General features: G+C 41.9%; 1 protein-coding gene across 3 annotated transcripts in view; it reads right to left on the bottom strand.

Moving 5' to 3' along the window:
* The window catches only part of CBFB (core-binding factor subunit beta), a 39628-nt gene extending 28787 nt beyond the window's left edge, over positions 1 to 10841 (bottom strand). For 2 of the 3 annotated variants that reach the window (XM_048316679.1, XM_048316678.1), the window contains exons 1-3: positions 10720 to 10841; positions 10400 to 10486; positions 5851 to 5967 (exon numbers count right to left, since the gene is read on the bottom strand). In XM_048316679.1, coding sequence (XP_048172636.1) covers positions 5851 to 5967; positions 10400 to 10486; positions 10720 to 10797 — 282 coding nt within the window. In that variant the 5' untranslated portion in view covers positions 10798 to 10841. The remainder of the gene's footprint in view (positions 1 to 5850; positions 5968 to 10399; positions 10487 to 10719) is intronic. The other variant, XM_048316681.1, reaches the window with a different exon arrangement.
* Positions 10842 to 17461: the final 6620 nt, after the last annotated feature.

The following is a 17461-nucleotide window of genomic DNA, read 5'->3' as shown; positions in this document are numbered from 1 at the left end:
ACACTTCCAAGTATCTAGGCAAAAAAAAAGGGAAAAGGTTTCATTCTCCTCTAAAGCAAAAATGGATTTAGGAGCATGAACAAAGGATGTTGCTGGGAAGAAAAAAAAATAATAGAAAGAAAAAGAAACTGAGAAGTCTCTGCCAGCTAAAGGCCTCTCAAGCACAAACACAATAACAAATTCTGTAATCACAAGCATCTATAGAAAACTAGTATTTTACTCAAACCATATAGATGATCCTGGATGAAAACTGATCAAGGGGGATCATCAAGAAAAGTGGATTCTTCTCATCGACCAAGCCTTTACAGGACTCCCACCAAGCAACTCCAAGAAAAAAAAAAAAATATATATCAAGCTGTTTAGCCAGGCTAGGTACAAACCGGATACATCACCAAACCCATTTGTCTGCTGTGAGAATAACCACACACTGACCTCCTTGTTTAAAGCTCACGGACGAGCCTGAGAAAGATCAAAAGGAACAACAGTGATGTGGGTTTCATCAGGACAACACCACTTCCCTTGGCTGAAGCAGGCAAAAGTACCTCGAACGCCCTGAGCACACAGACAGTCCAGCAGCTGATGTCCCTTCACTGACCACCTGCTGCTTCTCACAGAAGAATCTCTCCCAGCTACCACAAGGTTTTGGGGTTTGGGGTCATCATGCAGGCATGAGCAGGAGGATAACAATTGTTTAAGGTTGCTCAGGAAAAGCACCAGCTCTGAGGACAGGCACGAGTCAGATCTTCCCTGCTCTGCATTCCTGAAGCAAGCTGAAACTAAGCCAGAGGAGGAATTGTGTATCATTCTGCTAGCACAAAGGCAGAGAACAACAGGCAAACATGACAAAAATCTGACCCCAAAATAATGTTTTCCTAACCCACCAGTACATAAAGGGACTGGTCAAGGACTTTACAGAGCCATGCAACGAACCTCTCCTCGACCTTGGATCTGGAAACAAGACTCTGAAGAAGGCATTTATGAGTAGCACAGCTCACTGGAAACAAAATATCCTCACATATAAAAGAGGATGAACAAAGAATTCCAAGATACTCCTTAGAGGTTAAAGTTGACAGCTTTTTAACTAAGTTCCATCTTACGTGTCCATATGCTTCCACCACACACAGACAGCTCTGTGAACTTTTGTCAGGTGGTGCCCAGCTCTTCAGGGTTGCAGCACCGTCTCATGAAATGCTTTAAACGGAGACCTTCATAATAATTTGAAGAAGCATTATATTACTACAGACAAATAGAATGATGAAATCTCAATAATTGGGAAGACCACAAGCATCTTAGGGCTGTTATAGTTCACCCTATGTGGTGGCACACCACAGTATGATCTTTAATTAATATATTGTGGCTCTAGCATGCTTTTTGCCTTTTTTTTCCCCCTAAATCCCTAACATCATGCATCCTTTCCCACTGATCTGGTAAAAAATCAAATCCTTTTGTCCAGTGACTCAATGGATTTCAGGGAACACATACAAGTAACTGCTAACTGTGAGAATATTTTCAACTATGACAATGCAAAAACCCCAAATACTACTAGACTGAAAATACAGGAACTTAAGGAGTATGGTTATTACTACTGCAGAGTAAAATAAGGCTGAAACTGTAAATTGGTTTCCCAGGCACCATTACCTTTTTTCAGAAAGTAAGTATACCTAAAGAAAGGAAAATGAAAGCTGCTACTTCAACCTTGTCTGGAAGACAAAGTAATGTTACATCTAATTTCTTCAGGAAATGTTGGCGACCAAAGAAATTAAAGTAAAACTTCTGATTCAATACAGATTAGCACAGAAATTAAGGTATTTCTCATAAATTAAGCCTTCCCCTTCCAAGCAAATTCTACTAGGTACATTGTGATCCTGTGTTTGACTGGAAATTGCATTTGCTCAGAAAATGGAGCAGCCAATACACCATCCCAATAATCTATGAAATTTAATGGCTAAAGTCAGAAAACAGAAAGTTAATTTGCAGCAAAGTCTTATCTATCAAACAAAAAAAAAAATCAAAACAGGACACAAGTGGAAAGCAGGTTCTATTGGCTGCCATTTGAATAGGTGCTGTATTTTAATAAAAACTATTTCTCATTACAGTTCTGTTTCTGCTGCAACACCTGCAGCACAACAGAGATTTGCCTTTTTTTTTAATACTCATCCAAGCAGTTAACACCAACTTAGAGCAAAATAAAATCTGGTTATGACAAAAAACTGTGCAAGTAGAAACTCAGCATCTTTAGGAAGAAAACTGACAATCGTTAGTTATGGCTAGAACAAAGTTAATGCTTAATGAATAGAAATCCTAGCTACATCACATGTGGCACAGCAGGCACTCTGAATCAATTTAAATCATGCCTGATGTGTTTTCCTCCAAAGCTGCAGAGTTCATAGGGTATTAGAGTGAAATAAGCCTGTGTGGAAGACTCTGGTTTATGAGCAGCTGCCACCAAAGAGCAGACAGGAAATAAAGCTGCATTAGAATGAGATGGAGAATAGTATTATAAAGGGGAGGGGAAGTAAAACAACTTCACAGACTTCATCAGTGACTGGTATTTAAACAGTAAAAAATAATATCTCCGAACTAATGTTCTTTCAAGTAAGAAAGAACGGAGCTATAGAAACATCTTGAATAACAAATGAAAACTGGGGACATTATCTTACTCCAAGAAGTATACAAAATGAATCATGCAAAGAAAGTTGACCACACAGTTCTTAACAAAACAAAGGGACTTTGAAAAAGATTAGATTTTAAGGAGCACTGAAGTCCATACACAGCTCAGCCTTAAGTTCGTATGTCATCAGCACAAAACTGAAATAAAAATTAAAGAACTTCATTAACCACAATAAAACTAGCCTAAGTCATTAATGATACCAGAAAACCAAGGTGAAAATAAAGCTGTCCATTTAATTGCAAGGTTTAATTATCCAATATTTCAGACAATACATTAACCTACTACACTCCCTACCTTTCAATTTCTTAACATCTATTCATTTATTCTTTACCAAAAAACAAATTAAAAAAACCCTGGACATTAGCTGACAACAGAGGATCAGAAAGCCCCAGTATGGTTCAGCTCCCCAGAAACAGGACATGCGCTGCACCTGACACACCCCACACACACCCACAATCACAATGAAATACAATGTTCTATCATTTTTATGATCTAGGGACCTATTTTTAGTGCTGCTTTTTCTTTTGCTATGACAAACCTGAAAAATTGCTCAAATACACAATTAAATTTGCTGCAGGTCAAAGACAGCACAGAATGTTAAAGCTATCTAAAAAAAAAAAAAAGTTAAACTTGAGTTTAAAATGAGTAGAAACATTAAGTGTACACTGAGCCATCCAATTCTTGGATTAATGAAGACAGGGTATCCACCAGAGGCCTACCCACCCATTGTGAATATCAGATGCATCAAATTAAAAGGCAAATTAAGCGTATTAAAAAAAACCCCTCAGTTAAGAAATACCAGATTGAAAAACCTCAAGCCTATGAAGTATGTATTTTCAGAATCCCAACTTTCACAAGAGTGTTGCGCTTTCTGAAATTCAATCATTTAAGCAGCAATTCTAGCAGATGCTGCATTGGTAGCTTTGTCAATCTGTGTACAAAACTGCTTTAGCACAATAGTGACATACTTCAAATCTGGATAAACTATTTTGGGCCATCATTTGTTTAGCCAAACACCAAAGCAGAATTCCAGAATAAAAAGATTCTAATGCTGGTAAGTTTATCTACATTCTAGATCTCAAACTAATGCCTAAGATAATTATTAACTGACAGCTCCCCCCATAGCCTTTTTTTATTCATATAATTAAAAACATGCCTTGCTGGCATAAATCCAGTGATGAACAAACACACATTATGCACTGCTTCAAGAATCAAAGCTCATAAAACAATGATGCACAGAGCTACAAAAGTCACATGGCTTTAAGAGACTGCTGAAGCCTATGAAAGAAATTCTTAATTCAACCAAATGACAAAAATCTAGAGAGAACAAAATCTCAGACAATTCATATGAAACTCTTAACTGTTTCCGTTGATAAGGTAAAACACTCTCCCACTCTGCTCACTCCTCTGCTCCAATCATGGGAGTGGCTTACTTTCAGAGAAGTTTAATTCTGCACAGAGCAAGCCTGCATTCATGTGTGATTTACACTAGTAAGGGCTGATTACAACAGTGAATTTGTGATTTGTCCATACCAGAACATAACATTACTCCCATTTATCAGTTTGTCCACCTCTAGCCTCATTCAGAGGAATTTTTCTAAACATTTCAGTGAAGCAGTCTAGAATTTACTGTAAACACACATAAAAGAAGGAGTGGCATTCATTAATGAGGCTCATGTTCTATTTTAATACACAGCATACCTACCATGCTCTTACATGATTAAGACAACACAAGAAAATGGATGAAGTAGTTCAGTACTTTAAGAATTCATTCAGAGAAAACAAAGTTAAAAAAAAATCATAGGAGTAAATAAAATTAGTTTTGAACTGGCAAGAAAGAGAGACTTCAGTCTTCTTACACATTACAAGAAAAATTCCTCATTCAATTGTGAGCCAGAATCAATATTTTTCAGTAAGAGCCAGATTCAATTCAGTTTCCTTAGCAAAGCAGTCAGTACCCAGACAGCCAACTTCACTTCTCCCCCAATTTGTCAAACTTCTGCAAGCCTCACAGGACTAAATGGAAAACAATTTTTTCCAAAAAAACTCATTAACTTGAATTCCACATACCATAACTGCCCTCAGGAATTTATTTTCTTCCAATCAAGTTTTCCCACTATAGGAAATATTTATCTTCCACCTAGCAGCATTTAAAAGACCCAATATGCCATTAAACCTGAATATGCTTCAAGTATTTCCTTCTGCTTGGTAGGTTTGGTAGCATTAGCTGTTTCTTGTTACAAGGGTAGGTTAAAAAATTTAGGCAAAAGGAAGGATTTTGTAGCCCATTAAAAGTTTTTAAAAATAAAAAATATCACACAAAAATTAGTCCAAAAGAGAAAAACTATGAGGGCTTAAGTGCTGGTCTAAACCCACTGAATTCTGCAGAAAGTCTCCTATTGAATTCAGTGATTTTTGGATCAGTCCCAAAGCACCTACAGTAGCATACATAGGAGACAGCATCTATATTTTAAAGGTATGTTTTTCCTGTGAAACAAAACCAGCTGTAAGTGATTTCAGTAACTTTATTTTGATGAGATTAAGCAAGGTTTCTGACTTTAAATCTAATACAGCTTCACAGTAACCATCACTGTCACTAGGGAATTCGAGCTTTCAATATCAGTCTATGGGACAACCACCTCAGAAAAAAGAGATTCAGAAATCCATTCTGAAAGTGATGCTGCTTCTGTGTTATAGCTGATGGTGAAACTGAGAAAAAGCGTCATTCCACTTAGAGCACACTGACTGCTTGCTGTACCAACTGGCAGCCAAAGACACAATGAAATAACCTGTTGAAAGTGCAAATTTTCATTAGCCTACCACAATTCATAGGCCAAAGTCTAATTTCTGAACCACTTTAGAAGTACCTACACAACACCAAATTTAGACTGCTCCCCAAAACTTATTCTGCATGACAGCAGAAATAGTTATGTTTTTCAAAATAATACAAAGCCACCACTACTGTCCATGTTTCCCAATTCTTCCATTTGCCTAAACATTAGCATGCTTTAAAACAAAGCAATATTTTACCTTACCAGCTTTCACTTGTACACACGTCACTACCTACCTGCATGGAGATGTGAAATATTAGAAATCTCACATCATACATGTAATCCATACTAGTAAGATCATAAGCACAACATAAAAATTTCTTTCAGTTTCAACAATTTCCTCCTTACCTTGCCTCCTTCTCTTTCAAAGTCGACATATTCCCGGGTCGGTGTCTGTCGCTGCTCCCCCTGCCAGCTGGCCGGAAAAAACTGGAGAGACAGATTGGTTCCTGTGGCCACAAAAGCCTTTTAGAAAAATCAATACAAACAGGATCAGGGAGCAAGACATTACATAAATTATGCAGGCAGTCATTTATTTTTACATCAGTTTATGTCTTAAGCCAGGCAGCATAGAGAATACTTAAAGTCAAAAACATGCACTCATCATTTTTCTTAAGTATTAAGTTACAAACATCTGATTCCATTTTGACAACATTTGCCATTGGCTGCTTCAGATATAAAATACAACATGGAATCAATACTTCTTTCAAATCAGTTTTGCTGACATTAGAATCTGTCCTTTCAGTTCTGTCTGGATACCCTGCACCAACTTAGTACCTGCAACATTAAAAACTGCCCATGCTTTTTAAACAGGCTGCATATCTCTACAAGAAGCACTGCTGAAGGAAAATTAACTCCTTAGACCCGTTACTAAGGACAACTTTTTTCAGAAGAAAAGGACTTGTTTCCTTTAACAATCTACTTACAGCCAGATAGACACCTAACTGAAACGTAAACATTCCTATTTTATCATCTGCTGGCATGCAGCATCAATACAGAGTTCAATCAAGCTTCACAGGACAAAGTCCTCACGCCACACTAAGACACCAGTGATACCCAGATCAGCAGATGCTGTGTCAGTGAGAAAAGGCAAGTGCAGGAATTCTTCTCAGCTGCAGCCCTTTGTAAAACTATTAAAGGTACTGGTTTAAACCCATTAGAAAAAGCACACATTGCTTTCAAGCAAACAATTTCCTACAATTTCAAATGAAAATGGGATTCAGTTTTCTTTATAAAAACTCTCTGTTTGCATATCTTAACTCCAAGCCACGATGAGCAATTCCTAGCCATGAAATAAAAAATAACATTTTTGCAAGCAGAAGTCAGATTCACAGTATTTATACTCTTCTCTGGTACAGGTGAGCATGTTGTCCTGTAAGCATGAGAATATTCATACAGACTCACAGCATATCACTCTTCTCAAAATCCCAGAGTTAAACAAAATTTGTTACAATCAAATGACTGTATTTATTACCATGATCACTTAGATTTAAGCGGCCATTAATCCAGAATATAGCTTTTCTTAAAAGCTATACAACTATTACAGTTTAAAAGTTGGAATTTCCTGACAAGCAGATTTCTTTAAAGCAACCCAGAATTCAGCCACTTTATGGTAGAACTGTACTGCTACCTGTGACACAATAGCTACATGTTATTTAAGATAGCTCTAGTCATGGACTGCAACACTGTCACAGGATTAATACCCCCCATTTTGAAAGTAGATGTGCTTTGTCTTGACTCTTCCCCCTCCACCAAGGGAGGCCAATGCTCTGCGAACAGGCTTGTTTCCAGGCTATCCTTAAAAACAGATTTTAAAATGTTTGCTGTTGTTGTTTTTGTTTGCATGTTTTATCTCCTGTAAGCACATTCTCAATGTCATTAAAATTAACAAATCAGTCCTAGTAATGCCAGAAGAATCCTGTACTGGTGCATTAATATTTGTTTGCCTTACAAGACAGAAAGACAATCATTTCAATTGCTGTAACAGAAGTTGCATCAGGAATACACTTGCACAAATAGAAGGCATCAAATCTGTCAGAGCTGCAGACCATCACTATCAGCCTGACTACCTTATATTATCCCTTTGCTTTTCTAAGGGATGCTATTTACATATCAACAAAAAAACTACACCTATCTCCAAATATTTGTGACTCTGAGTCTTCACCACTTAGTCTGTTCAATAACTGTTTTCCTACCTCCAAGCATCTTTAGTAAATATGCGTTTCATACTCCTTAATTTATACATTTAAAATATCCAGGAGTGAGATCTTTGAGAGTAAACCAGGTGACCACTGAAGCCCTATGGACCAGTCCAGTTCTGGTACTGGGTCAAAAGGACTGTACTTGCTTTGTGGGAAACCCAGCAAGACAGCGAAGTGTCCATGCTTCCCTGTTTCCACCCCCAATGTGTGCTAGAAGGCCATGAAAAACAGGGGGAAAATATCAGAGAAAAGAAGAAGATAAAAGTACACAAATTCCACACCCTCATGGAGTCAGGCAGGCACCACTTAAACCATAAGCTATTTAAAAAGCTATGTAGATATTTGTTCTCTGGATTTTGAAGTCTATTCCCTCCCTTTGAACAGACAAAACCATCCAGGTTAAAGTACCCATATGCTTCTCAAATCAAGTCATAGGTCAATATGAAAAACTTGAGAACAGTCCTGCTAATAACCACACAAGACTACATGAAAGCCATCAATTTTCGTCAATTAACAAACAAATTAAATTTAAAAAAATAATTTAAAAAGAAATAACACCACTGGTATGGTTTTAAACTTGAAAGTAAGAAAACTCTAGTTTTGTCTGCAGAGCCTTTTAAAGCCCAGTCTGAAAAGCTATCAGACATTTATGTCTTGAATTTTATGAAAAGCTTATCAGGTAGTACAAGGGCAACCTGACCCACACACAGACAACATAAACACAAGTACCTTCCAAAGCCATCCAAACATGTAAGGTTATTTAAGTTATCAAAGCATTACCAGTAAACGTGAAATCTTATTTAATACACTTCCCAGTTACTTCTCAGTAATATTGGCAATTATTTCCTTTATTCAATCAAGAGCTGTTTGACATACGTAACCAACAACCTACTGCTGGTTCTACATTAAACCCCTGAGCTGTTCTCTGGGGGTTTTTGTCTGCTTCAAAATATGTAAGGTCATTTGCAAAGGCTCCCTTTGGAGATAAAAGAATAAATCCTTGATGTCTGGAAAAACATTCAAGACTAAAAAAAAAGTAAAATTACTAGCTCTTTTTAACATCAGTCATTACACACACTACATTTCTAAATAAACCTGACTACTCATGCCCTGTTCACAAAACAAAACCAGATGTTTCAGATGAAGAAATATAGAGCCTGTTTTATAATTAAGTAGAGTGAAAATATGTAGAACAGTCATCACTGGTTGCTTCCAAGGGATGAAGTTCTGGCAAAAAAAAGGCAGCAGCAGGCTCAGAAATACAAAGGTGAAACTACAGCAATTTCCCATTTATATAAATGACTGCATAGGCTACATTAGAAAGCTAGTTTATAAGCTACATGGCGCTCTTTTTCTTTTTACGGGAGGGATTCAGGTATATTATGCACTTTCACCTGTGCAGGAACTTCCAATGCTGGCAAACTATGTCTTCCTTACCTACCCATTGTTTCCCTGGTGATTTCTTAAAGGAAGCAAACATGCACAATGAAAAATGAAGGTAAAATAAATAGTAAAATTAAGAACCTGTCTACAGGGGGCCTCTCACAAATAATATTACAGGTTCTAAGACAAGAGATAACAAGCAGGGATAAGATTCAGCTAAAATAAAGTTATTCAGTAAAAGGTAACCATGTTCTTGAGTGAGTATCCTTTTACTGACAAGTGCAAATGAACAAGATCAGTTACAGTAACTGGTATTCAACTACTTTTGGATAGTGCATAAGAGTAATTTCATTGTGCATAAGAATAATTTCATTGTGACCTGACTAGCAGTATGTACACCACGTGAAATTAAAGAATGCTCATAAACCAAACTTGGTGGAAGTGGGATTTATTTTCTATTTTACCTTCTCTTTCACTATATACTGTTAAAGAAAAAGAGGTTACTTCTGCATTTTAATAGTACAGCGTTACAAACTTAACAATGCTATGAGATACTGATCCTATAGAAGCAACCTGGAGCAGAAATCAAACCAGGAAATAACGAGTCAGTTCTTGACTACTCCGAGCCATACTTCATCTCACTTCTTATTTCAGAGGGCGACAGTAGTCTGTAACTAACCTTAATGAATGAGAAAAACGGAGCTGAAGTTGCAAGTTTCAAAGCCTTATTTTAAAAGCATTTGATTTAGTTCACAAATACATCAAACAGCTCACTCAGGACTTTAAGCTAGCGCCTTCTGAACAATGCTACTCATTTCTCAAAGCTACTGTTTCCGGAAAGAAAAAAAAAAAAAGAAAAAAAGCTGAATATTGAAATAAGAAGCTTGTAGCTGTAGCACGTGCCCAGGGAAGGAGTGCAGCCCGTTCACACTGCTGGGGGGATTTTCCTTCCTTCCCTGTCACTCCGGCGCTCCAGACAACCACTCTCCCCGCTCAGGAGCGAACCGACACCTTCGAGCGAAAAAGCGCTGTTCCTAAGGCGGACAGAAATGTTGCCTGTGCACTAAACCCTCCTTTCCCTCGGCGTTTGAAAGGCAGCCGATGTCATTCAGCTCCGTAGGGAAAACTCTCCTTCACGGCACGGCCCCGACCGGCCCCACGCACCGTCCCGGCACGGCCGGCCCCAAGCCTTTGGGCTTGGGCACCGCGCAGCGCTCGCTGCCCCGACGGCGTCCCTCAAACTTTTATTTCACGAGCCAAGAGCGGCCGGGCCCGGTCCCAGCGGGCCCCGAGGGGAGCGCGGCGCCACTTACGATCTCGGAGCGGCCGTCGCGGCAGGCGTTCTGGAAGCGGGCCTGCCTCTCCTCGTGCGGCCGGTCCCTGAAGCCGGTGTATTTAATCTGCGGGGAACAGGGCGCGCAATCAGGAGGGGCCAATCCCGGCGATAAGGGGGCAGCGGAGTGCACTGACTGCGCTTCCCTGCGCCGCCGGCTCGGCTCCCGCCGCGGCTGAGGGGAGGCGCGGGGCTGCCCCGGCTCCTCCGCGGCCCGCGGAAACTTTCCTTACGACGGGCGGAGGGAGGGAGGGAGAGAGAGAGAGAGAAGGGGGAGCCCCACCGCCACCGCCGCCTCACCTCACACTCGCGGCTCAGCTTCCTGAAGAACTCCTCGTTCTCGAACTTGCTCCGCTGGTCGGGGACAACCCGCGGCATGGTGGTGGGGCCGCCGCCGCCGGCTGCCCTCCTTCCTTCCCTCCCTCCCGCCCGCCCCGCGCTGTCCCAGCCCCAGCGCTCGCCTCGCCCTTTGTTAGCCCCCGCCGGCGGCGCCCCCCCTTCCCTCCTCCCGTCCCTCCTCCTCCCGCGGCGCAGGCAGAGCAGCCGCAGCCGCCGCCGGAGCTCGATGCTGCCGCTGCCGCCGCCGCCCGCTCCCGCCCCCAGCCCGCTCCCTCCCCTCCGACTTCCTCCCGGCTCGTAAACTCGGCCCGAACAGCCGCGCCATTCACAACTCCGCCGGCGCTGCCGCGCATGCGCCCCGCGAGGCGGGAAGCGGGCGAGGGGTGACTCAGAGCCCCCATCTGCGTCCCTCGGCCGGGCGGTGTTTCGCTCGCAGCGGGGCCGCTCCCGTTCGTTCCCCCCGTCACCGCGGCGCTTTCCGCCTCCCCGCTGCGAGGGGAGCAGCCCCAGCACTGCGGCGGGCGGGGAGCGGCCGCCCCCCGCGGCCCGGTGGCGATGGGGAGCGCTCCCCTCAGAGCGGGGACCCCGCACCTGCTCCGCCGGCCCGTTCGCGTGGCGAGCAGGCGGTGGCCGCGCCGTGTCCTCCCGCCTCGAGGTTGGCGGCGAGGTTGGGGCAGATAGGAAGGGACAGCGCTGGCCTCGCACCTCCTCGTCTGGCTCCCTCCCCCAGGTCACGGTGAAGGCTGGAGGAGCCCAAGGGTGGTCCCAGAGCCCCGCCGCTGACAGGAGCCCGCCCGCTGTCTGGCTGCCGCCCCGAACGCGGTGCATCCATCAGTCAGTCCCTCCGCCTGCCCAGCAGCAGCGGCCCAGCCACATTGACCGAGGCGGGGGCCTGTTCCCGAGGGGAGCAGGAGCACCCATCACCACCTCAGGATGTGGCTTACTGTCTTTGAAGTCGTGGTGTCAGTCTAGAACAAAACCAAAACCCAGCACTTCGCTGCACCAGTGCTTGAAAAGTTCACTTTCATGCTAGAAACACAGTAGCCTGAACTCTTGATTCTTCATGAACAAGCATTTTGCAGGAGCTACTTCAATCAAAGAGCACTGCAGGACATACATCACCTGGCCCTAAATCTGTTTTTTCATAGATACCTTGGTTATATCTCAATACCTCGTTACAGTCTACAACTTCATCATGAGGGAAGTGGAGGGGCAATATAATGGGACAGGACCCAAGGAAATGGCCTGAAGTTGTGCCAGGGGAGGTTTAGGTTGGATGTCAACAAAAATTTCTTCACCCAGAGGGTGGTTGGGCATTGGAACAGGCTCCCCTGGGAAGTGGTCACAGCAGTAAAGCTGACAGAGTTCAAGCAGCACTTGGACAATGTCCTCAGGCACGTGGTGTGACTCTCGGGGATGTCCTATGCAGGTGTGAGAGTTGGAGTCTATATTCCTTGTGGGTCACTTCCAATTCAGTATTCTGGGATTTTTTTTCCTACAACCACTCACCCAGGTTTTTAGCAGCTCTGGAGCATCATAAGGATGGAAGCATGAGCCAAAACCAGCCAGGTGTTAGAGTACCTGTTGCTAATATTGAAATATTAGAGCATATTCAATTTTTTTAATAAAGAAATGAGGTTTTCTAATCTCTCAGTATTGCAATCTTAACTTTACACATACTCATGCAAATTGAAGCCAGCAATGCTAAAGTTAGCCAGAATACTTGATTTGAATCAAGTATGAGCAAAATAATAAAAAAATGAGCAAAGTAACTGTAACCCTTAACTAATTGTATACAGACTTCATAGAAAAAAACTTCAGACTTTTTTTCTAAATGTAGAAAATATACTATGAGAAACTTAATATATTTCTGATCAAAAGGAAAACTAAAGATAACTGTTTAAGCTGTATCTTCTGATTTTTGGTATGTTACTGTAATGCAGACAAATAGATAAATTCGGAAGTTAAAAGCATTAAAAGAACTGTTTTAAAAGGCTTTTTTCAACCTGAAAAGAAAATACACTGAGATTGAAAACATAAAATATTATGTATTGTCTTGATTCATTTAGATTAATATCCACCCTTAAGTGAAATCTTCGTGAATGTCAGCCACATTTAAAAGGTCCCAAAATAAAACATTAAAAAAAAAAATCCATATCACTATTCATCTTACAGCAAGATCAATACCGGGAGCGTAGGCCTGCAGGAGAACTGCCAAGTTCATAAGGTAGAAATCTGCTCTCTTGACCTCCAATAATCTTTCACTACTTGCTGCTACCTCACCCAGTTCCACCTCCTCATCCCCGAAACTAACTGTGCCTCCTTCCAAACAACAGTTTGCAAAAAAAAAATTACCAAGGTCAAAAGCGAGATGAGTGGTTGTAAACCCCTAAAATAAGAAACAGGAGATGTAATCACCTAGCAAGTTTGGTGTTTTGACCTTGGCATGTATTTTTCTTTGGAAGAAGACTTTGGAAACAACATTGACTTCGACTGCTTTCCCCCATGCAGCTCTTTGTTTAACATTTGTCATCCTGCACTTTCCATCTTTCCAAAGTTTTTCTCTTAAATAAAGTGAGTCAATATTATCAGAAAGTCTGTAAGAGATCAGACACTGCCCGTGCTTTTTGCCTCAGTTAGTTGATGCAGAAACAGGATAGCTGGAAGGGATGAGATGGAGCATGTAGTAGTACAGGATCATATTATTCCTCTGAATTTATCCTGTTTCTCTACACTAAGCTAGCTGACACACACACACACACACAAAAAAGATCTGTTCTGCTGAAGAATACCTTCTTAGCAAACGCAACCAATTATTTCATAGTCATATAAAGAAAACAATTATTTTAGACATGTTTTGTCATCAAGAAAAGCTATAAAATTGCACCAGCCCTTCCTTTCTCTACCTCTCTCAGCCCCCAGCATTTAACAAGACAATTAAGGTCCTAAAGACAGTGAAGTTCCTATTTTTTTGTTCCTAACTAGATGTAGGAGAGGCACACAAACTAATAATGACTTTGCAGCACGAAAGGCTAGAGCATAATTTGTGCAGTTATTTACCCTGTTTGGCCAGAGTCACTGGCCACCAGCCAGACAGTCAACATAGATCAGAGGCTGCTTCGCAGGTGGTAGCTGGGGGACATGAGAGGGAAAACTGAGGTTATTGTGTGAGAGATGGGATACAATCTCATGGGAATTCTGCAGCTCACCAAATCTTTTTTGCTTTTAGCACAACACACCAAAACAAGCTAGAAGCTTTTTCCTTGTGCATAACCAAATGCAACTACTTCCCAAAGGCGTCTTGGTGATATCTCTGCAAACCGTTTCACCGTGGTTCAGGCTGCTTAGATATTAGTAGGCTTAGCTCAGTGTGTAAGTCTCTGGTCTGTTGATTCACAAGAACTTAGGCAGTTCATCAGTCCTCCAGGTGAGTCACCTTCAGAAAACAGAAGTGGTCAAGCTTGTAGGCATGCTGCTTTCTGAGTGAATTCTCAGAACACATCCCTTTCCAAAATAAGATCTAACATGTTTACAGTGCATTGATAATTGAGACAGAGCACCACTGAAGGATTTACAGATGGAATGTTTTTGAGAAAGGGAGCTTTCTTCAAGTTCCAAGCCCTGGTATGTACTGTTCTTTCTATAACCCTCCTTTACCACGTCTTTAAAACCTCTGGTTTCCCCTAGGTAGCAGCATTTGATGAACAACTGCATGGCACCGGTGTTATATTGTTCTCCAGACTTCGCACATGTGAGACACTAATAAGGCAGACTCCTGTGTATCCATTGATCTATGGCAGCTGCAGTATCATCAAACACCAGCTTTATGTATGTACAAGCTACTCTGTGATTATAGATCCATTAATAAACTGTTTGCAAGATGCAATTATGCACATTAGGTGTGAAATGCAATCCACTTACGCAAGGTCTGTGCTTATGGGTACTACAAAATTCGGGGGGAGGGGGAGAAATTGAGCAGATTGCCTTCTTTCCCCCAGAATAATTTTCATTTCCCTGCTACTACAACTGATCCTTCCAGCCCACATGTCTTCATGCGAGTCACCCCACCAGTGGGGGGTATTGCTGATCAGTTCATGGACCCACAGCCACATGCAGAAACCATCCTGAAATGCTGTAGCTCACCCCCAAAGCAGCCTTTCATGTCTAGCCTGCATACATCAGCATAAAGATCTATCTTATCTGAGGACTCCCAAAATAACCCAGATGAGGGATATGGGCAATGCAAAGGACCATGAGCTATCATTCCATTCATGTCTGTGGAAGCACTTTATGCAGAGATGCATGAGGGGACTCCAAAGGTAACAACGTGCAGCTTTCAGGACTTGGCCAAGTCCAAAGTTGATAGCTAAACATCTTACCTAGCACACAGAGATAAGAGCCATACCACAACAGTAAAACAAAACAATCCAATTTTGCATTATGAGTGGGAAGTTGCCTACCACTTAAAAAACACCAAGCATGGCAGGTATGAGGGAGGAAGCAGCACCTCATGTCTCTTCTCTCTAAACCAGGCTGCAAGACAGATGCATCCTTCATTCCAGATTCCAAAGCTGGAACTTTTTTCCTAAAAGAAGATGCCTAAATAACTCAAAGCATTTAGAGTACTCAGCCAGGAGATAGGAGACCCTTCCCTCACTGAAGCTGTTGAAGCCCAAGTTCCCAGCCTCCACAGTGAGCGTCCCAGTCACAATTACTCTCACACTGAAGAGGCTGTATCCACACCTCTGCTTCAGCATGGGTTACTACCATAGTGCAACAAAATACCTAATATCTTCATGGGCAGGCCTACATGAAAGGCCAGTAAATACAGCCATCCTTTCCTGGCTGTGTGATTTGGACACTCTGGGCTGTTTCTGGTTGTAAGCCCTGGCAGTTTAACAGTGTGCTTCACAAAGGAATAGCCTTTCTTTCAATAACATACATGTTATGTATGTATGCAGCTTCTCCCCCAAAAGCATGGCCTGTACAGCCTGGAACATCCACCTGAATACATCCTTCTGACACTTGAGTGCCAGCAACTAATCATAAAAAGGTCACGAATATGCAAATATGAAAGTACAGCATGGTATCAGGTTCAGGAGTCTGGTGTAGCAAAGGTGGCCTCTGATCAACGGGCTTGATACACAACATCTTAATGAATTGAAAATCTGTTCAAATTTTTTCCATTAACCAGGGGAATACAGATGGTTTTTTTCTAGTAAAAACAATATGAAATGAAACTTGAGAGCATCAGAACAAATTATTCCTCCAAATGATGCAATGGAGCCGGAGCTACACAATTGTTAGACAACCAAAACAGATTATCCCAGAAGGCTACTTGACTTTCATACTGGTTATTTGGGACAGTGATGATGATTGCAGTAAGTATAAATTTCTATGATTCTGTGCTATTGAGACATGTTTTGGCAATGGAAGTATGCAGTTTTTACATTAAACCCACTTTTTTTCTTGTGTTACCAATCTCAGCACAAACTGTTAAAAGAAATATTACCTGAATTCAGAGTCTCCCTTGCCTGGCAAGCAGAAGCCTTGCCTTTGGCCTTCTAAGTGATGATTTTGGGCATATGGCTTCACCTCTAATGCCTTAATTCACCCACCTATCAAGTCACTGGAGATCTCCAGAAGATCTTGAGATATCTATGCAAAGAGCCAGGCACTGTCATTATCCCAGATGTTGAGCAATGAGGAGAAGGTTTAACTGAGCACAAAATGTGACTCACACAAGCCTAAATACATAAAAGGAAGTGTTTAAAAACTGTCTTTGTGAAAATAGCTCTGAAGATGCTGTTATCAGTACACAAACAGTGCTAATGGCGCTCAATTGTATGTTGTTCAGACATAGCTTTTTCTGTGTTATCTACTGTGCTGCTATCAGCCACACTGTCTCCTTACATTGCATTTTATAATCCATTAAAAACTTAAAATCCTAGAATAGCTTGGGTTGAAAGGGACCTTTAAAGGCTATCTAGTCTAATCCCCCTCTAACAAGCAGGGATATCTTCAACTAGATGGGGCTGCTCAGAGTCCTAGCAAGCCTGACTTTGAATGTTTCTGGGAATGAGGCATCCACCACCTCTCTGGGCAACTTGTGCCAGTGCCTCACCACCGTCACTGTAAAAAATTTCTTCCTTATATCTAATCTAAATCGACCTTCTCTTTGTTCAAAACCATTACCTCTTGTCCTATTGCAACAGGCCCTGGTAAAACATTTGTTCCCATCTTTCTTATAAGCCCCCTTTAAGTACTGCAAAGCTGCAATAACGTTTCCCTGGAGACTTTTCTTCTTCAGGCTGAACACTCCTAATTCTCTCAGCTTGTCTTCATAGGAGAGATGCTGCAGCCTCTGATCATCTTCACAGTCTTCTCTGAACCGACCCCAACAGGTTGATGTCCTCCCTGTTCCAGGATCCCCTGAGCTGAATGTAGCACTCCAGATGGACTCTCAGCAAAACAGAGTAAAGGGACAGAGTCACCTCCCTTGAACATTTTCCAAAAGCATATGCAGGATTTTGGGGGGTGGCATGCGATGTTATAGATGCCTTTCATGAATTTTAAAACCATTAAGCACAATCACACATAAAAGGGCCAGACAAGATCTGCAGTCCTGGAGCTGTTCTGAAAGTGCCTGCAGATTTTCAGATCTCAAGGGCTTCCAGACATGAGAATGGACAGTGCAGACAGT

Source organism: Corvus hawaiiensis, chromosome 12 (assembly GCF_020740725.1).
Source record: "Corvus hawaiiensis isolate bCorHaw1 chromosome 12, bCorHaw1.pri.cur, whole genome shotgun sequence".
Lineage (NCBI taxonomy): Eukaryota > Metazoa > Chordata > Aves > Passeriformes > Corvidae > Corvus > Corvus hawaiiensis.
The sequence above is the reverse complement of the archived record's forward strand: the minus strand, read 5'-3'. Positions and strand labels throughout refer to the sequence as shown.